At 39.2% G+C, this 21,371-nt stretch overlaps 1 protein-coding gene across 19 annotated transcripts in view; it reads left to right on the top strand.

Annotated features, from left to right (window-relative positions):
* Positions 1-21,371, top strand: part of PTPRM (protein tyrosine phosphatase receptor type M) — an 826,562-nt gene that overhangs the window by 548,168 nt on the left and 257,023 nt on the right. For all 19 annotated transcript variants that reach the window (XM_003817914.7, XM_063597202.1, XM_055102562.3 and 16 more), the window contains one exon: positions 15,554-15,686. In XM_003817914.7, the coding sequence (XP_003817962.2) occupies positions 15,554-15,686 (133 nt within the window). The remainder of the gene's footprint in view (positions 1-15,553; positions 15,687-21,371) is intronic.

Genomic DNA, 21,371 nt, shown 5'->3' with positions numbered 1-21,371 from the left:
GAGAATTTTGGATAAAAATTAAGGGAAGAAAATGCCTCCTTTAGATTTCTTTGTAAATAAAAGATGGCTAAACTCTTCATTTAAGCAGATAACCAACTGATTGAAAGTAGTGGCTAACTTAAAACTACCATTTTCCAACTAACTAGGTATCTTACTTTTTGTCAAATGTAGTATTCTGTAAATATAGGTGATTAACAATTCACACACACTGTTGTGGGCATTTCATATTAAATGGCAGAGGGGGATATCAGTGCTATGTGTTTCAGCTACGGAAGTTAATATAGAGGGTTGGTGTGAGAAGAATTTGAGATTTTTGAAATTTTCAGCATCTCTTTCAAGGGCTGCTTGAGGATTCTGAAATTTCCTTTCTGGCTAGAAAGAATGTAAAATGAGGGTAAAATTTTATTCTTTCTGCAATACCAGCTGACTGCATTTTAATGGGCTATAGTGTCACTGTTGATTTATTGCCCTTTTTGTTCTTTTATGTGTTATATTTGTCATTTTGCTGTGGCAGTTTAATCTATAAAACAGTATAGTTACAAGAAAATGGTGAGAGGATACAGGCATGCCATGGGGGATGCTGTTGCTTTTTTCTTGTCATTTTTTGGAATGGAATACTGAGTCAAATGTCAAGTATTTGATTTCAGAAACAATATATTTTAAAATCTCTATATTGCACTGAAATAGTATTATTTTCCATTTGTATTATGTAAACTTAAGAATTTCTATGTAAAAGATTTTCAATGTATAAAAACAATTTAATTTTTTGATACCATTTTGTGGTTTTCTTTTCTATCAGCAGTGTGATAAAGAAAACCAAAACAATATTTTATACTGTCTTTTGTTTGCTTAAGGCATAGAGCTTTCTGGCTTGAATGGCATATATTGAAATTTCATATTTTAGGAAACCTAACTTTTAATTTTGACGTTAATTTGGTGTATTATGCATATCCAAAAAGAATACTGAAAAGAAAGTTTTGAGCTCAAAATTAGCCAAGAGTTTGGTAAAAGATACGAAATACTGTGAAAAAGAAAGTACTTTCAGTTTAAAAAACACTTAAAGATTTTTGCATGAAAGATTTTATATTGATAGTGAAATTGTTCTTGCCTTTTTGATAAGGAAATATATTATTTCAATTTTTAAGTAAAATTAAACCAGTTCATTCTTGATGTTAATAAAAATGAGAAAGGCTGAATGTTTTTTAAGTATTTATCAAAGCTGAATGACAATATCTGTGTCACTAGTTCTTTCTCTTTACTCTGGTGACTAGCATGGAACTAGACACATAGTTGCTGTTCCCTGGCTGTACTGTTGATAGATACCAATTGTGATATTTTGATTTTCATCCATTTATTTATTTTAGGAAATTATTACTACAATTTAAAGTATAAGGAATCAATATTCAGTCTAACAGTTTTCAGTCTAAAGATCCCAGTGATGTCCCTTAGCATCTGTAGGCAAATGGCTGTGTTGTACTGCTGTGTGATTAATGTTGTGGTTGACTTTGGATTTAGGCTCTCTTGTACATAAACACTTTTAGATTACTATTATTATAAAATACCTAGTATTTGTGAGAGTTCTTTGAAAATATTTATGGTTGTGTTCCAATATATTAGATCCATTCAGAATGGAAAGGAAGTCAGAATTTCCTTCATTATCATAAGACAGCAGGATGTAGAGGAGGCAACAGATCAAGAAAATATCAAGAATTAATTTAGAATAAATGATACCCCTTTTTGAAGAAAGGATTCTTGTTTTAAATACTTTCACCAACCTTGTCAAAAAATCAAGGGAGAAGTCAGGCTGGCGAATGAAAAGAGAAAAAGCACAGTCCTTAGAGGAGATGGGTCTCATTTGCCCTTTCAGCAATATCAGTGTGAAACGTGTTCTTCCATGTCTCCAATGGGCTGAGAGTGAAGCCCAAAGTCTTTTAAAAGTTGTCTTCTAAGATTCTATCATGTTAAAAATATCACCTGCCTCCCCATTCTGCAACATGCACATACTACTTTTCTACTTTTAGAATTGCTGCTGTTGTTTTTAATGTGAAAGGATCTTGGATTTGGCGTTCATTTCTGATTATTTCTCAAGTCATGGCTTTTCCAGCTTAGCTACCCTATATTCTTGAAATAACCTCTCTCTGTCTGGGGAGGTTGTCCTTAGGAAAAGGGGAGGAGAGGTCGCTCTCCATGGTGGAACTGTTGAGTGAGAGCCGTTGTCCAGCTGCTGTCCCATCTCAAATGCTTGTTGGCTGGAAAGCCTGGGCTCCATGAAACCGCAAGGCCAAGCATGGTGCATCTTCTGGGAGCATCACTTTCCTTGATGATAAATAATGCAAAAACTTTTTTGTCAAAAATTGATGTATTGCGGAATGAAATGCAACATTTGCATGCTTTATTAGAAAGATCAAAAGTCTTAAAAGAAAGATCGACAGTCTTAATAAAAATGTCAAGCTTGCAGTGGGCCACCTAAGATAAAGCTGAGCTTCCTGCTGGAATTTGTTCTCTCTCCTTCCCTTAATGGTACAGATGATAGGAAAGTGTACCTCAGGGGTAGATTCCAGATCCTTTTCAAACCCACATGGCCCACTTCATTGGCAGTTTTCTAACATGTTAGATAGGAATCTGGACTTAACAGTTCCCTAACTGTGATTTTAAAAGGGAAATTCACACAGGAACTCTGGAACCCAATGCACACAGTTTAGAAAGCACGTACACAGCAAGTAGTGGGTTCAAGTCCAGGCTTCTTGGGGAAATCTCTTGATCTCTCAACATCTCAGCTTCCATATCTGTAAAACAGGGAGAATACTATTTCTTTACCTCATAGTTAGTGGTGAGACATCGAGTGCAAAAATGCACGTAGAGTAGAGCACAAACCTGGCTCCAAGGGAAGGCAGTGGAAATAGCAGTTGCTGCTGCTTCTCATGTGGCTTTGTTGTTGTTACTCTAATATAGGATTGTTTTATGGCCCATGAGGCTTTCAAGATGACTCAGTAATTAATCCAGGCCACTGCCAGTCCCAAGTTGACACTGCAGCTCTTCAGAGACATTCAAAATTGAACTTCTGGGAAAATGAATGGATTTCTTGATAGTATGTAGGGTATTATTTGCTTGAACACCATGTGGATGCTGTGGTCTCCAGGAGCACCGAAGCAAGAAAAGGACATTATTATTCTATCACATGTGAAGACCTGTGATGAGTCTCCCACTGATGATATTTTCCATTTACCTGTCTTTGGGATAAAAGCAGCATCAGCATGACCCAGGCTGTTACCTTGCTGTTGGCAATGATAAGCAATGCTGGTGTTGGTGATGCTGATGAATAAAGTTACTGCATTTTCAAATATGGCTATTTTATTTCAAGCAGTAATAGCCCAAAACAGAGCATAACCTATTTTATACTTCCCTGCCACCCAGCACACTGAATAGAACACCAGGCTCCCTTTCTTGGCCATTTGAGGTTCCTTTGTCCCTCAGCGTCCTTAGTTTAGATGAGGATGCCTTTCTTTGTGTTTATATTTCAACAGCATCAGTTCTCAAGAGAGCATGAGGGGATGCACTTTAATAGAACTCTATTATATAGATTATAGATATCTTATGTAATAACCTTTTCAGACACTAGGTATGAAAGTAGACAAATATAAAGCTATTTGTAAGGGAATGAGAAGTCTTACTTAGAAGCAGGTCTTAGCCACGAATTTTCTTCAACATGCTGTTTTTCTGTTTAGAGGAATAAATAACTGTCTCTGAGAAACGATGTTTGAAAATAAACTTGGCACCTGCCTAGAAGTTAATAAATGGCATCTGCTTAGTATATCGATCAGTATCTCTGATGAGCTTTTCCATTTACTCTAGTAAATATCCAAGCAATGCATCACTTTAGCAGTGTAATTGATGTTCAGTTTAATATGTGTAATTTACTTATTGGTGTTGCTAATGATGCAGTTATTAATTATGGCTTATTATTAATTATAACATAGTTTATTCAAGTTGGAGCTCTTAGTCAAAATACATACTGGCATACCAACTTTTGTCTGAGATTTTGTGTAGGTGTTGTCCTTACAGTGATTTAATTTGGTATTTTTTACTCAGGATTTTATGTAATACCTTTTCACAGTAAACATGATAAACAAAAGTCTTTGTGATTGTAGTACCAATTCAGTGGGTTCTCCTTATATGTCTTTGAATAATTTCTTTAGATATTGGTATATGTTTATGTACAAATGCACACACGTGCACATAGGTAAAGACAGCATCAAAGTGAGTTGCATGTGTCTTTTAGCCAGTTTAGGGACTTAATAAAGGGAATTATTTATATTTCTGCCTTACTTCTATGAGTAACAAAGTCCGAAAATGCTCCCATGGTAGGATCATAGGACTACAATAGCCATTTTGTTAAATAAAATTACTTTTAATAGTTTGAATCCTACTAATTATCTTATTAGACATTTCTCTGTTTTTTACTTTCTGAAGAGCCCCAGACCATTGTAATTAATATACAGCAGAAATTTTGGCTAGTTTAAAGACTTCTAAAACAAACTCCATATACAATCATGACAAATTACCTATATCTATTTAATCATTGCAAGTATTGAGTTTATAACACTTTATTCTTGACAGATACTCACTTTGTGTCTCTCTGATATGTACCTAGTTAACGTTCTAGTCATTGATGGATATATATTTCACAGCATTGCGTGCTGAAGATATAACGTTTTGCCACTAGTATTTATTTCCATGCTCTTACTTCCTGTTAGTCTCTTTTTATCATTGATGAAAGTTTGGCCAGCAAATTTTCTGGTAAGGATTTTGTCTTAGTCTGTTTTCTGCAGCTGTAACAGAATACCACAAATCAAGTCATTTATAAACAATAAAAGTTTATTTGACTCATGGTTCTGGAGGCTGGGCAATCCAAGAGCATTGTGCTGGTATCTGGTAGGGTCATCTCATGACAGAAGGCAGAAGCAAGCAAGAGAGACAGAGAGGAGAAATCGGACCAAACTCATCCTTTTATCAGAAACCCACTTCCACAATAATGACATTAATCCATTCATGAGAACTCTGACCTCATGACTTAATCATCTCTTAAGGGCTCCACCTCTTAATACTGCCTCTTACAATGGCAACTAAATTTGCAACATGAATTTTGCAGAGGACATTCAAACCACAGTAGACTTTCATCTGTCATCACCATACTAAGAAAAACCCTTCTTTTCTTCCTGGCCATCTCTTGGCATCCTCAGTGGAGCTCATGTTCAAACATCTTCCTTCTTTCTTAGCATGTGAGGGCCACAAAGATGAGTAAGACTACTTTTGTCTCAAGGAATTTATGTTTAGTGTATGACATAAAGATTTACCAAAATAACTGAACTTGAGTTTGAAAATAGTTAAGTTCTGTGCAAGAGGGGACAAGCAAGGTGCTCTAGGAGTTCAGCAGGAGAGAGAATACTTTTCTGCAAAGCAATTAGGAGCAGTAGTTGGAATGTGTGGCCTTTGAAGATGGATAGGATTTGAACCTACACAAATTGAGTAGGGAAAGCTCCTATGCAGCAGGAGCAAAGGCCTTGGGAAGGGAAATATTGAGGGTTTGGGGAAATTGGGCATTTCCGTTTGGTGTATTTCAGAAAGGAGGGTGGCATAATATTAGGAAACGGGGTTGGAGTTAGCTCATGGAAGGCCTTTTGAAATAATCATTTAGAAGCTCTTGGATTGGATTTTGTTTTTTTAAATGAAAGAGTGACTTGATTGGAGCTATTATTTAGGAAGATCCATATGGCTGCACTATGTCAAAGACGCTGGCTAAGGTATCTACTTGGGAGTCAGGCATAAAAATCCAGAAGAGAAATAGATGGCAGTGAGAATAAAGAAAAAAATATGTAGCATTTTTAGACTCGTTAGAGATTGGGAAGGACAGTAATAACTGACCTCTCTAGTGTCAGATGACTATTCTTTAACCCAAGGGTGGAATAAACCTCCTTTGTAATTTATTCCAGTTTCATGGACTGAATACAACCAAAATTCATTTACTTGCTCTTTTACTGAATACTGACTACATTGTGCATAGACAGGGGAAAGCCTCTCTCAGCCTTTCTCTGTACAAACTTGAACTCCTGCTTTTACACTTATATGTTCAAAAATATTTTTCTCCATCTATACACAGACCACTCATGGTTATTGTTCTCTTTACAAATGCTTCTTGTGTCTTTTACAATATCCGTTCAGTAAAGACTTGTCAAATGCCCACCGTGTTAAAGAGACTGTTAATCACTAGACAGCAAAGGTGGTAAGAAATGATCTTTACTCTTGGGAAGCTCCGATGGCAGGTCACCTGCTTGCCTTCTCCTGCATTAGATAAATGACCCTAGTTCCTTTTCTCCTTCTTCGTAGTCCTTCTTTTTTACCTCGTCGATCATTTGTGTTTCTTTTCTTTGATTCCTTTTCCTCATCCACATAATGACTAGTATATCATGCTCCAGGATTATGTGCATGCCATTACTCTCATACATTTCAGAATTGTATTGATCATATTACCAGATCTTTCTTTTCTGCTCTTTGGCCAGGAAGTCCTTTCTCCTCTTGTTTTTCTTTCGGAATTATTAGTTCCTTATTGAATTGTTCATTCATTCCTTTTTCATTCTTTTGTTAGGCCCTCCTCTTTACAACTGACCAAGATCACTTTTAACTTGAGTCTTGTATTCCATAGCATGAGCAATAACCACTCAAGTTTTCTGTATTAGATTGGGGATGCTGTAGTGCAATGAAATAGGAGTCGGCTTCACAGTCAGACACCCTGGGTTTAGAGTATAGCACCATTCCTTCTCTTGCACTGACTTAGGACAAGCTGTTTATCTTGATGGCTTCTGTTGCTTCAGTTTCCTCATTTGTAAACTGGTATTAATTATACTTCATGGTATAATATTAAATAAAAATTATATAAGTTACCCAGCATATAAAGTAGGTCTTCAAAAAGATTAGTTTTCTTCCTTCCTATCTTATTTAGTGGCACCCAGGCAGTTGATCAATATACTTTAAATTCCTTTACAATTCAGAGTGTCTTCCAATCTCTACATACTGGGACTAGTCATAAATGAGGATTTGATTCCACCACGTTTGCCTCTTCATTGTATAAAAGGATCTTTTCAAATAGTGCAATCAATGATGGAAATTGGATTGCTGAGAAAGTAAGATATTATTATATTAGGAGATGTTTTAAGGATAACAACACAATTACATTTTTTTTCTCATTTTGCCATAGTCTGAAAAACTTCCCCACTCATACTTTGGAGCCATGGTTCTAGAGTTGGGTTTTTCTCCATGTTGTGTAGGGAATCCCCAAAGGTGTTACATAGATTCCTGGGTCCTACCTCAGACCTTTGATCCAGAATCCACAGGGAACCCAGCCATCTGCATGTTTCAAAGCTCTCCAAATGATTCTTCACCCAGCCTGAGTTTTAAACTTCCTATAATTGGAGACCCTCTGTTTTAGAATATATTAAACAGAACACCACAATAAATATAAGCCATATTTATTAAAGCCATTTATTGTTTGAGGAACTATTGTGTGTTTACTAAATGAGAGTCTGGAGAGTACATGACTTCCACTCTCTCCTAAGACCCTGTGAGTCCTCATCACAATTCTAAAAGGCCATCTTTTGTGTGTGTAGTTCTTAGGCCCTGTGAAAGTCATGTCACACATCTCATGCAATTTGCTAGGCTTTACATTTTTTGAGCCTCAGAAATACTGATACTTCTAGCAAGCATACAGAATAGACTAGGTATACTTACTTTTTGATGACATGGTGAATGACAAATTTCAGACAGCAGGAAAAGCTCTAAGGGGTTTTTGCAAACAACAACTACTTTGTGTAGGAAGCTGTGGTGATCCTTTCTCCCACAGGAAAAAATGTTAAGAGGTAAACACGAGGTCTAGACCATGACCTAAAATACAAATCTGGAAGAAATTTTGAGAGACAGTAGGTTTCCATTTTAATGCCTTCAAAGTTTAGTTTCAAGCAAATGGTTGGAAACTTCCATTCTGAACTACATGATCTTCAAGAATCATCTGTTTTGGAAGCAGCCACCCCCACTTCCTTTCTTGATTATTCACTTATGTGAAAGTTGCACACAGTTGATAACTTATTATTGACAATTTGTTTCCCTATTTTATTACTTGATAATGATTTGAGAAATTCAAATGGAAAAAATAAAACTATTTCATCAAAAAAGTAAGAGCAGTAATAATTCTCTTGGACTTTTAGTGTCCAGATGATAAGTGATAAGGCTTTGATAGATCATCTTCTCCACAGGGCGTCAGCCACATCAATAAATGAGGCAGTAACTGTCATGAAATTAGAACAAAAATAAAAAAAAGATTGATTTTTTTAGAGAAGATATATATCAAACAATCCATTATCTCAGTCTTATATGAAAAATTATGTTTCTGATTATTACTTGTACATTGTATATGCTCTGTTTGCCCTACACTGGAAATTAGGGACAGAAGAAGAGTTATAAATTCAAAAGCATAATCAGGTTACAAAGAATACACAAAATGTGACTGTAGATTATTCCAGGAATAGTGATTGACTTCGCATTCCCAGGAAGAAAAACAATGATATGTAATTTAAATGAAAAATCTAGGAGGTGTTTTGTGATTATGTATAGTGTGAAGAAGGAACAGCTGAAAAAAAACTAAACACGACTGCAAAGGATTTTAATTCTCTGGGCAACAAGACCTGAATGAACTGTCTCACAATGATCTTTAAAACAAGGATGTTGCTGTTTTTAAGAAAAAGTATAGAAATTTACCTCTGCATATGTTCACACACACACAAAAGGAAAATTAATTAAAATAGAGTATTCCATGAAAGTCATTAAAATGCTAGCACAAAGTGATGGAGTACTGAATTTAAATTTTAGATTATCTTTTGGGACCAGTGCTCTTTGAAACGCACTTGAAGGAACAATATTTTTACATATTTCCACTGCTTCCATTTTATTTTCTACTTTTAGCTCTTCTCCCTGTCGCATCTCTTAAGGTTTTTCAGCCTCCTCAGCTTTTCTTTTCAGCAGTTCCCATTGTTACTATCCTTAGCCCCTTTTTTCTTCCTTTCTCCCCAAAATACCAAGAGTGGCTTTGTGGTATTTGGTTTGCCACTGAAACCTTTTGCATGTGGTGTGAATGGGGTAGTTTGTTGCTCAGGTTCAATTCAGACATTGAACCCAACACACAGCCCCAGCTGGCCATGTAGTCCCAGAGCCATTGTGGGTGTTGTCACCTGTACACAGCTGACTGTGCCTCTGTGAGTCTCTTGTGTCCTGCTCGTTCCAGCCACCCTTGCAATTCAGGCAGGGGAGGCTCCAGGCCTGGGTGGGGCAGTAGCCTTCCCATGGCTCCCCAACTTTCTTCCCTTCCCTTCTTCAGTGAGCCTGCGTATTGCTGCCCAGTTGTTCTCAAGGTACTGCTCTGTTATTTTCTGTGGTTCCTTATTTATTAAATTTAATCTGGGCTGTCCTACCCAGTGAGCAACACCCATCCCACCATAAAGCCTCAGTTCCAAATCCTCTTCCCAATCACCCCCAGCCCCTGCTCCAGACCCTGCCCTTGAAGCTAGTATGTGACTCCAGAGGCCCCTTTGTTCTGGCTTATGAGGCACTCTTCCCACCCAGCGTTGAAACCTTCCCGGTCCTTCCAGCCCATTCATTATTGCAGCCTCTGACAAGCAGCCCTCCCTCATCCCCTCCACTCTTCCCCAGCTGGACTCTGTAGCTTACCTGTGACACTTAAGGCTTCTTGCCTTATTTACTGTGGTCAACTCCCTGAAGGAAGAGGCACATACTCAACTGTAATTCCCCTGCAGAGCCTTGTTCCAGTACCTTGAGCACAAAACGTACTAAATAAGGGACTGCTAATTCGGAGGCTGTGGAAGCCAACATTAGCTACACATATGAACAGGACAGTGCTAGCCCACGTTCACAGCTGCATCCCTTATATTTAGAGGGAACATCTGAGTGTCACAGGGATGCTTCTGTATCTCTGATCTGAACACTGGTCACACCCCTCCCCAATGTAAGTCTGAGTAGGGATCACCCCCTACCTTTTTTTTTTTCCTCCTCTTCCCCTTCTTCATCCTAACTAGGAGGAGTGAAGAGACGGCCCAGGGCTCTGCATGCTCTTGGATACAGCCACAGCCCCACTTCCCACCCTCACTGTTGGCTCGTGGCCATCAGGATTGCTCTCACTGGCCCACCTTCCCCTTCTCTCTCACGCCTTAGCCCCCTTCCAACCCTGTCTTCTGTGTCCTTGGAACTCCTGGTTGGCTACCAGCAGATCCCACCCATGCCCAGCCTGGGACATCCCTCCCTTCCCTCTTCTAGACAACTTCAAAACTTTTTGGCCTGAGATTTCTCACACCTCCGTTCTGGTCCTCAGTCTCCCCTCATCTTCTTGGTTCCTTTTTCCCTGAGAAAATGAAGCCATCAAAAGAGACCTTTCAAATGCTCTGCTCCGAGACCAGCACATCTGCTCTGCCAAGAGCCTGTGCATTGCTGCGTGTGTGGCTTTCTGCCATTCCTCTGGGTGAAACATCAGCCCTCCTGGTTCTGCGTGCTGGTCCCACCTCCTGCCTCTGCAAGGGCTTCCCTCCAGCAGGCAGCTCCTTTCCCTCCCGCATCATCAACTTGCCCTCTCTGTGGTATCATTAGCATTCACATTCAGAGATGCTGTCATTTCTCCCATCTTAAGAAAAAAAAAAAAAAGACTGTTTCGTGATCCCTTTCTTCCTCTCTGGCTGCTCCGTGCGGATGCTCCCTGTGTCTGTATTCGCCTGGACATCCGCCTCCATGTGGCTGAGTTCCATCCTCCTTGACTCGCCATTGTTTCCCTTGTTCACCTCCTAAGTGTCCCCCGGCCGACTCATGACTGTAATCACCATCTTTTTTATGACAACCTCAAATTTATATTCTACACCCAGGTCTCTCCCCTGTATATCCATCCAACTGCCTACTTGCTATCTCTTTTGTATGTCAAATATCTCAAACCTCATTGGTCCAAAACTAAACTCTTGGTCTGCCCACCCACCCCTCCAAACCTGCTCCTCCTGCAGTTCTCGCCCTGTCAGTTAGTAGCAGCTGTGTCTGTCCAGTGACTCCTGCCAGAAATCTGGTTGTTATCCTAACACACTCGACATCCAGTTCATCAGCAAAACTGATGGCTGGACCATCACAGCGTGTCTCAAGTTTGATGGCATCTTGCCACCTGCACTGCTACCTTCTCACTCCGAGCCATGAGTGTCTTCCCTGCATCTTCGTAACAGCCTCATAACTGAGGTCCCTGCCTCCACCGTGGCCCTCTACAGCCTGCAGTACACACAGCTGCCGGGATAGTGTTGTTGAATATAAGCCAGATCAAGTTCCTCCTCTGCTCAGAATCCTCCCAAGGCTTCTCAAGCAGAGAGAGTCCTTCCAGCTATCTAAGGAGGTGTTCCCCACCCTAAAATTATGCTTCACCTTCTCCGCAGTTCACCACACTCCAGTCACAGTATTTCAGTCTCATTTGCACCTTTTCCCTTTTTCTCCTCCCTGGATGTCACTCTCCCACTCCCTTTCCTCTTTCAGGTCTCTGCTCGAATGTTATTTTCTCAGTAATTCCTTCTCCAATCCCCCATCCTAACAGCTGCCTTGCCTTCACCCCCCAGCCCACTCCTCTTGATTTTTCTCTACAGCTAGCCTGGCCAGACACTGCCTACAATATTGGTTTACCTTGGTGTCTGCCTTCCCCACAAGAATTTAAGTTCCATGAGGTCAGAAGTTTTTGTTTTGTCCATCTGCTCACCACTGTATTCCTTAAACAGTGCTTGGCAAGCAGTTAGCTACTCAATAAATGCTTGTTGAATAAATGAAGAATATTGCTGGATTTTTTTTCCTCCACATTCAAGGTCAACCTCGTACTAGTCACCACCGTACAAAGTTCTGCAGCTGAGCTGTCCCTGCGGCTCTTCCTAACTCTGCCACTCCCCTCCCTTTGTGAAGGCTTCCCGTTCACTCGGGGTGAAAGCAGCCCGTGCTGTGGGCAGCATGGTCAGTAGCTCTGGGCATCACTGACAGCCTTCATGGCCTTCTGGGCTTGTACCCTTGGATCTTCTGGGAAAATTTGTGCAGCCAGTTCAGTAGTCAAAATTGGGCCCAGACCTCAAGCCAGTAGCTGAGTACATCGTGTTCTCAGCCTGGCTTGCTGCTGTTATTTAATTTAATGTTGAACACTGGGCCAAAGTGGAATTGTTTTCTGCCAAGTTGAAAACCAGCTAAATACTGCATTGGTTAATCATTCTATTTGTTTTGAGTTTTTTTGTTTGTTTGTTTGTTTGTTTTACATACTAGATGTTATAACTGAAATCTTAATGCAATTTGACTGGAATACCACTCTTTTTTATTTTCTTGGCCATTATAAAAATAATAACCAGCGTTATCACTAGGTGTCAGTAGACTGGGCATCTGTGAGGATTAGGCTCTATGATTTTAGCAGTCTCTTAATCTCCCTGTAATATTTAGCTTATTCACCAGTGCAATGAATACGATACAGTAGCAGGCCTAGATAATATCCACTGATAAATGGACACATGCAAGTTTATTCTCTTCAAAAGGAACTAAATGCACACTGCTGTCCTAACAGAATACACACAAGAAGAGAAAATGCCTTTTAATAAGCAATTAAAATTTATACGAAAAAAAGGAAAAGTTTATACCATGAGAAACCTGGCAAGAAAATAACAAGACCGAGGGGGAAATAGAATGAAAACAACTCTTTTGCCAAGCAGTTTAGAAATTATACTGTTAAATTCATAGATTTGGGTGAGGAAAAATAAACAACCATCAGTTGCAACCATGTTGTGTCAAAAATATCCCCTGTCCAAGGCCCGCTGACAGGTCATAACCAGAACCACATGTTCCCAAAGCAATAAAAGAGGAGCGAGGAGCATCCTATTTAAGGAGAGCCTAAAGATGTTCATTTCAGGCAGGGATAGAGGGACAGGGCACAGGCAGGAAAGCAGGAACTTCCTGGGCAAGGGTCCTGGAGTCAGTGACACCCACCCATCAGGTTATCCGAGGGCTGTTTGTGTTTACACTGATGCTTCTGCAGAGTCCTAAACCCAAACACCCGACTCAACCGGATGGCCACTCCCAGGCAGCCCTCCCACCTTTTCTGAGTCACTGTCCCATTTAGCGTGGTTGCTACTGTCATCACGTTGCAACTGTGTCAGGCCAAGATAGAACATTTCATTCCCTTGACCTGCAATGTGAAATGAGTTAAAAGTCAGTGCTAAGAAATGATAATACTGAGCTTCCACAGGCTGCATAGCAATGTGCATGCTGCTTCCTAAAGGGGATGAAAGGCTGCAGGTAACCACCCCTCCTTGGCCCAAAGCAGAATAGTCATTCATCAGTTCCTCCAGAGCCAGACCCTCCTCTACTGAGTGTTCACAATGTATGCATTACATGTGTGCTATTTTTATATTAAAATGTCTTAAGGTAAATAAGTTTTTCTAAACATTTTTTCCCAAGTGTTGCATTTAGTGACATAACTTAGTTACAAAACATACCTTAACTCATCTATTTAGGAAATATACATGGAGAGCCAGCTATCTATAACTAGTGAGATAAATGGAATGGCTTCCAGTATGTCAACATTTGGAAGAATAAAACCAATTTGATTTTATTTTAAAAATTTGTTTTAATTGGACACAAAATCAAAATGGAAAAACAGACTTTTTTCAGTTTCGTGAATTTCAAATGTTACTTCTTTTTGTATAGATTGCTTATTTAACTTAAAAAAATTTTGTTTATCCACATACACATTTTATCTTTAGGTTTTTCTTAGCAATTTGTTTAATGTGACAATTTCCTCCCAGTCAACCACCTGGTGATATGTTCCAATAGAATATTGGAGTGGTGTATTTCAGATGTAATTACCATAAAGGATAATTAACATTAATACCTTAAAGATTTAACTGAACAACTAGTTTGAGGGATATTCATTGAATCAAAATAGCAGGACTTATTCTCGACATTGTCAGAAATAAAATTGACCTGTAGAGGCTTCTTCAGAAGGGTTTTTATTTCATAAGGTGTGTTTTTTGCATCATGGCTGCTGCTGTTGCGGCTCTCAAATGATTGGAATATGCTTTGTCATGGAAACACTGATGAGCTTCCAACTTGCTTCTTCCCTGACCTTGACTCACTTCCTGGGGTCAGTCTAATGACTACAGCCATGTTCAGAATGCAGGTCCTCATGTATAAAATCTCACCAGGAATAACTTTGGAAAGAAACATCATTTACGTGTTCCCAAAGGACACAAAAAAACAGATGGAAGGTGATATCTGGCACTCCCTCTTTCTCAGTGATGACTCATTTTAGAGTTTGTCCTCCTGGTCTTGGTCTGCCCTGCCCAAGGGCTCAGACACAGTGACAGCTAAGGTTTTCGTGAGTCAGGTGATGTAGGAGTGGAAAACCTCATGACAGAGTGGAAAGAGCTGGTTTACAAACACTCCAATTTAATTACATTTTTACCAACACAAAAAGAAAATTCTAAGGAGGAAAATTTGGACATAAAATTCCTCCATTCGGAATGACCTGTCACCTAGTAAGGGTGGTGTGACTCAGAGCATCATCACATTCTGATTTTAAAAGTACAAGCCCTTTTAAAAAGGAGTCTTTTTAGGGAATTGAACATTGCATTCCTAATATTTTTCATCCTGAATGCACTTAGCAGAGGAAATGTATATTTCATCAGACATGGATTTGACATTCCATTACATTATAGTAAACAGGACAAACATGTCTCATGTTTTAGACATGAGAAAGGGGAGCTAAGACAGCCACCACCACTGTAAGACCCTGGTTATCTCATTTAAACAGATTTTAAATGTGGGTGCCAGTGGTGTGATCATCAGCCGCTTCCACTTTGTGAATAAATTGCTTAGAAGGAGTCTTTTGCCTACCAGATGTGACCTAGATTTAGATTTCCAAAGGCAGGGGAAAAAACTCTATTGTGTTAAAAAACAATTGCTGGTAAAAATGCATGGTAAATGAGCTTATCTCAGTTTTCCAGGTGTTTGGACTAATATGTTATGGAATTACTGCTTCGTTTATGAAAAATAATTGATGAAAATGTTCCAGCAAATCAAATTTGGATAAAGGCTTAGGGATAGCTATTGTGCTGTTAGTAAGTTTTTAAATGGCAGAAAGAGCAGGAGCCAATAGAGATAATAAAATAATATTTTTCTAAAAAAAAAATGTTTGAGAAGAGTCTCTTAGAAAAGGGTCAGGCATGGGTGTGCTATCCAGCTTGTGTATGGTTTAGTAAAATATTGAAGAACAATATGAACAATTACGCTGCTTTCAGTGCATATGAAAGCTGTTTAAAAAATCAAAGCTTGTCTGTCTGCTGGCTCTGATAAGTCTTATTACTCTGTTAAATGCAGCGAAATTTTTAAAAATGTGACATCTTTATTCTCTCTTACCTACTGTCTCTCCTTTTTCATTTCCTTTCATCTTCAGGAGCTGCCACTCCAAAACCAGTCCCAGAACCCGAGAAACAGACAGACCATACAGTTAAAATTGCTGGAGTCATTGCAGGCATCTTGCTGTTCGTGATTATATTTCTTGGAGTTGTGTTGGTAATGAAGAAAAGGTGAGCTCCTAGCTGTTGCCAAAGATACAGTTATATCCCATTGTTTGCTGGAATGTTTTGTGTGTGTGAAAATTCTCAGCTACTGAACTGGCTTTGATAACCCAGACACATCTGTGACTCTGTGATTGTTAACATTTTTCATCATGTGGCATGGAAGGTTATGGGACAAAAATTTAGAGTAAATGGCTATGATTCTGTGTGAATACGCAAAGCATATCATATCAGAATAACTAAGCATCCTGTGTCTTCCCACACAGTGGCAGATAAAGCTCTGCAAAATCTTAGAAGCCACTTATTCACCAGGAAATGTTTAGTACTGATTTCCAACATACTAAGACATTTGGTAATCACAAAGATATGAGAAGACTTTACTTTTTATTATAGTGAGGATGATGACGATGACAGATTTTATGGGGCCTGTGTTATATGTAGGCACCGTGCTAGGGAAGGTAATCAGCACAACATCCATGAGAAAGAGAACCCGCAAAAACAGCCCGACAGAAAAATGCAGCGCAGGAGCAGCTCGTGTTAGAACAAATCACAGAGCAAGTGGTGTGGCTGGGCACCGTGGCTCATGCCTGTAATCCCCGCACTTTGGGAGGTGGAGGCAGGTGAATCATTTGATCACTTTAGCCCAGGAGTTCGAGACCAGCCTGGGCAACATGACAAAACCCTGTCTCTACAATAAATACAAAAATTTGTTGGGCGTGGTGGCACACACCTGTAGTCTCAGCTACTGGTGAGGCTGAGATGGGAGGATCACTTTGAGCTATGATCACTACATGGCACTCCAGCCTGGGCAAGAGGGCAAAACCCTGTCTCCAAAAACAAACAAACAAACAAACAAACAAAGTTGTGTGTTACAAGAGCCAAGGGATCGTCTGGGGGAGAGAAAAACAGATATGGCCATAATAAGTGATCCTCACCTCCCACACTTGAAAACTATGCAGTGTCTTGTTTTGTGGAAACAAGCAAAAACTTGCTTAATAATAAAATCTTCAATTTATGTAAAAATCAATACAAAAATATAGATACTAAGAATTGATGGCATAAAGTTTCCCAAATTGAGGGAATATGTGGATCTTGTTCTTTTCTCTATTGTTTCAAAACAGTTGTAGTCATGCAGTGAGAGTGAGTTCATGGATGGGAGAAGGTAAAGGTGGAGAGGTTGGCAGAGTGAAGACTAGAAACTCTGATCTGGTCATGGAAGGAGGTTGACCTTGGGCCTGAGACTGTTGATGGCCTTTGAGTAGGTGGTAACATGATCTAATTTTTAGGAATATAACTCTAACGTTAGGATTGGACACAGTGAGGAGGGGAGAGAGCTCAAATCAGGAAGACCAGTAGAATGAAGAGAAAGAGCAACTTTAGAAACACTTAAGAGTTAAATTTTAGTAGCCATTTGGAGAGAGAAGGGACAATATAGAAAGACTTAGAATAGTTCCTGGTTTGGGCAAGTTAGTGGAGATATTTCTGTTCACCAAAATGTGGAACATAGGAACTACAAAATGGGGTGGGGGCACTAAAAATGGAGAGTTCAGCTTTGCACATTTTTTTTCTTTTTCTTTATTATACTTTAAGTTCTGAGGTACATGTGCAGAATGAGCAGTTTTGTTACATAGGTATACACGTGCCATGGTGGTTTGCTGTACCCATCATCCCATCACTTATATTAGGTATTTCTCCTAATGCTATCCCTCCCTTACCGCCCTACCCTCCGACAGGCCCCAGGGTGTGATGTTCCCCTCCCTGTGTCCATGCATTGTCATTGTTCAACTCCCACATATGAATGAGAACATGCAGTGTTTGCTTTGCTTTTCTGTTCTTGTGATAGTTTGCTGAGAATGATGGTTTCCAGCTTCATCCATGTCCCTGCAGAGGACATGAACTCAACCTTTTTTATGGCTGCATAGTATTCCATGGTGCGTATGTGCCACATTTTCTTTATCCAATCTATTTTCTTTATCAACTGATGGACATTTAGGTTGGTTCCAAGTCTTTGCTATTGTGAATAGTGCCACGATAAACATACCTATACATGTATCTTTATGGTAGAACAATTTATAATCCTTTGGGTATATTCCCAGTAATGGGATTGTTGGATCAAATGGTATTTGTAGTTCTCGGTCCTTGAGGAATCGCCACACCGTCTTCCACAATGGTTGAACTAATTTACTGTCCCACCAACAGTGTAAAAGTGTTCCTGTTTCTCTGCATATTCTCAAGCATCTGTTGTTTCCCGACTTTTTATTTATTTCTTTTTTTTTTTTTTTTTTGAGATGGAATTGTTTGCTTTTTTTGCCCAGGCTGGCATGCAATGGCATGATCTCAGCTCGCTGCAACCTCCGCCTCCCAGGTTCAAGCAATTATCCTGCCTTAGCCTCCTCAGTAGCTGGAATTACAGGTGCATGCCACCATGCTAATTTTTGTATTTTTAGTAGAGACAGGGTTTCTCCATGTTGGTCAAGCTAGTCTCAAACTCCCAATCTTGTGATCCGCCTGCTTGGCCTCCCAAAGTGCTGGGATTACAGGCGTGAGCCACCATGCCCAGCCTTCCTGACTTTTAATGATCGCTATTCTGACTGGCATAATATGGTATCTCATTGTGGTTTTCATTTGCATTTCTCTAATGACCGGTGATGATAAGCATTTTTTTATATGTTGGTTGGCTGCATAAATGTCTTCTTTTGAGAAGTGTCTGTTCATATCCTTTGCCCACTTTTTGATGGGATTGTTTTTTTTTTCTTGTAAATTTGTTTAAGTTCTTTGTAGGTTCTGGATATTAGCCCTTTGTCAGATGGATAGATTGCAAAAATTTTCTCCCATTCTTAGGCTGTCTGTTCACTCTGATGATAGTTTCTTTTGCTGTGCAGAAGCTCTTTAGTTGAATTAGATCTCATTTGTCAATTTTGGCGTTTGTTGCCATTGCTTTTGGTGTTTTAGACATGAAATCTTTGTCCATGCCTATGCTCTGAATGGTATTGCCTAGGTTTTCTTCTAGGATTTTTGTGGTTTTAGGTCTTATGTTTAAGTCTTTAATCCATCTTGAGTTGATTTTTGTATAAGGTGTAAGGAAGGGGTCCAGTTTCAGTTTTCTGCATATGGCTAGCTATTTCCAACACCATTTATTAAATAGGGAATCCTTTCCCCATTGCTTGTTTTTGTCAGGTTTGGCAAAGATCAGATGGTTCTAGATGTGTGGTGTTATTTCTGAGGCCTATGTTCTGTTCCATTGGTCTATATATCTGTTTTGATACCAGTACCATGCTGTTTTGGTTACTGTAGCCTTGTAGTATAGTTTGAAGTCAGGTAGCATGATGCCTCCAGTTTTGTTCTTTTTACTTAGATTGTCTTGGCTATGTGGGCTCTTTTTTGGTTCTATATGAAGTTAAAGTAGTTTTTTCCAATTCTGTGAAGAACGTCAATGGTAGCTTGATGGAGATAGCACTGAATTTATAAATTACTTTGGGCAGTCTGGCCATTTTCACAGCCTTAATTCTTCCTATCCATGAGCATAGAATGTTTTTCCAGTTGTTTGTGTCCTCTCTTATTTCCTTGAGCAGTGGTTTGTAGTTATCCTTGAAGAGGTCCTTCACATCCCTTGTAAATTGTATTCCTAGGTATTTTATTCTCTCTACAGCAATAGCGAATGGGAGTTCACTCATGATTTGGCTCTCTGTTTGTCTGTTATTGGTGTATAGGAATGCTTGTTATTTTTGCGTTGATTTTGTATCCTGAGACTTTGCTGAAGTTACTTATCAGCTTAAGGATATTAGGGGCTGAGATGATGGGGTTTTCTAAATACACAATCATGTCTTCTGCAAAGAGATAATTTGACTTCCTCTCTTCCTGTTTGAATACCCTTTATTTCTTTCTCTTGCCTGATTGCTCTGGCCAGAACTTCCAATACTATGTTAAATAGGAGTGAGCGAGAGAGGACATCCTTGTCTTGTGCCAGTTTTTAAAGGGAGTGCTTCCAACTTTTGCCCATTCACTATGATATTGGCTGTGGGTTTGTCATAAATAGCTCTTATTATTTTGGGGTATGTTCCACCAATACCTAGCTTATTCAGAGTTTTTAGCATGGAGGGCTGTTGAATTTTGTCAAAGACCTTTTCTGCATCTATTGAGATAATCATGTGGTTTTTGTCATTGGTTCTGTTTATGTGATGGATTACGTTTATTGATTTGTGTATGTTGAACCAGCCTTGCATCCCAGGGATGAAACTGACTTCATTGTGGTGGATAAGCTTTTTAATGTGTTGCTGGATTCGGTTTGCCAGTATTTTATTGAGGATTTTCGCATCGAAGTTCATCAGGGATATTGGCCTGAAATTTTCTTTTTTTTTGTTTTGTCTCTGCCAGGTTTTGGTATCAGGATGATGTTGGCCTCATAAAATGAGTTAGGGAGGATTCTCTCTTTTTCTATTGTTTGGAATAGTTTGAGAAGGAGTGGTACCAGCTCCTCTTTGTACCTCTGGTAAAATTCAGCTGTGAATCCATCTGGTCCTGGACCTTTTTTCGTTGGTAGGCTATTAATTACTGCCTCAATTTCAGAACTTGTTATCAGTCTGTTCAGGGATTTGACTTCTTCCTGGTTTAGACTTGGGAGGGTGTATGTGTCCAGGAATTTATTCACTTCTTCTAGATTTTCTAGTTTATTTGCATAGAGGTGTTTATAGTATTCTCTGATGGTAATTTGTATTTCTGTGGGATCAGTGGTGATATCCCCTATATCTTTTTTTATTACACATCTATTTGATCTTCTTTCTTTTCTTCGTTATTAGTCTGGCTCTTGGTCTAGCTATTTTGTTGATCTTTTCCGAAAACCAGTTCCTGGGTTTATTGATTTTTTTGAAGGGTTTTTCGTGTCTGTATGTCCTTCAGTTCTGCTCTGATCTTAGTTATCTCTTGTCTTCTGCTAGCTTTTGAATTTGTTTGTTGTTGCTTCTCTAGTTCTTTTCATTTTGATTTTAGGGTATCAACTTTCGATCTTTCCTGCTTTCTCTTGTGGGCCTTTAGTGCTATAAATTTTCCACTACACGTTGCTTTAAATGTGTCCCAGAGATTCTGGTACGTTGTGTCTTCATTCTCATTGGTTTCAAAGAACATCTTTATTTCTGCCTTCATTTCATTATTTACCCAGTAGTCATTCAGGAGCAGGTTGTTCAGTTTCCATGTAGTTGTGCTGATTTGATTGAATTTCTTAATCCTAAGTTCTAATATGATTGCACTGTGGTCTGAGAGACTGTTTGTTATGATTTCCTTTCTTTTGAATTTGCTGAGGAGAGTTTTACTTCAAATTTTGTGGTCAATTTTAAAATAAGTGTGATGAGGTGAAAAGAAGAATGTATATTCTGTTGATTTGGGGTGGAGAGTTCCGTGGATGTCTCTTAGGTCCACTTTTTCCAGAGCTGAGTTCAAGTCCTGAATATCCTTGCTAATTTTCTGTCTAATTGATCTGTCTAATATTGACAGTGGGGTGTTAAAGTCTCCCACAATTATTATGTGGGAATCTAAGTCTCTTTGTAAGTCTCTAAGAACTTGCTTTATGAATCTGGGTGCTCCTGTGTTGGGGGCATATATATTTAGGATAGTTAGCTCTTCTTGTTGCATTGATCCCTTTACCATTATGTAATGGCCTTCTTTGTCTCTTTTGATCTTTGTTGGTTTAAAGTCTGTTTT

This window comes from Pan paniscus, chromosome 17 (assembly GCF_029289425.2).
Source record: "Pan paniscus chromosome 17, NHGRI_mPanPan1-v2.0_pri, whole genome shotgun sequence".
Taxonomy (NCBI): domain Eukaryota; kingdom Metazoa; phylum Chordata; class Mammalia; order Primates; family Hominidae; genus Pan; species Pan paniscus.
The sequence above is the reverse complement of the archived record's forward strand: the minus strand, read 5'-3'. Positions and strand labels throughout refer to the sequence as shown.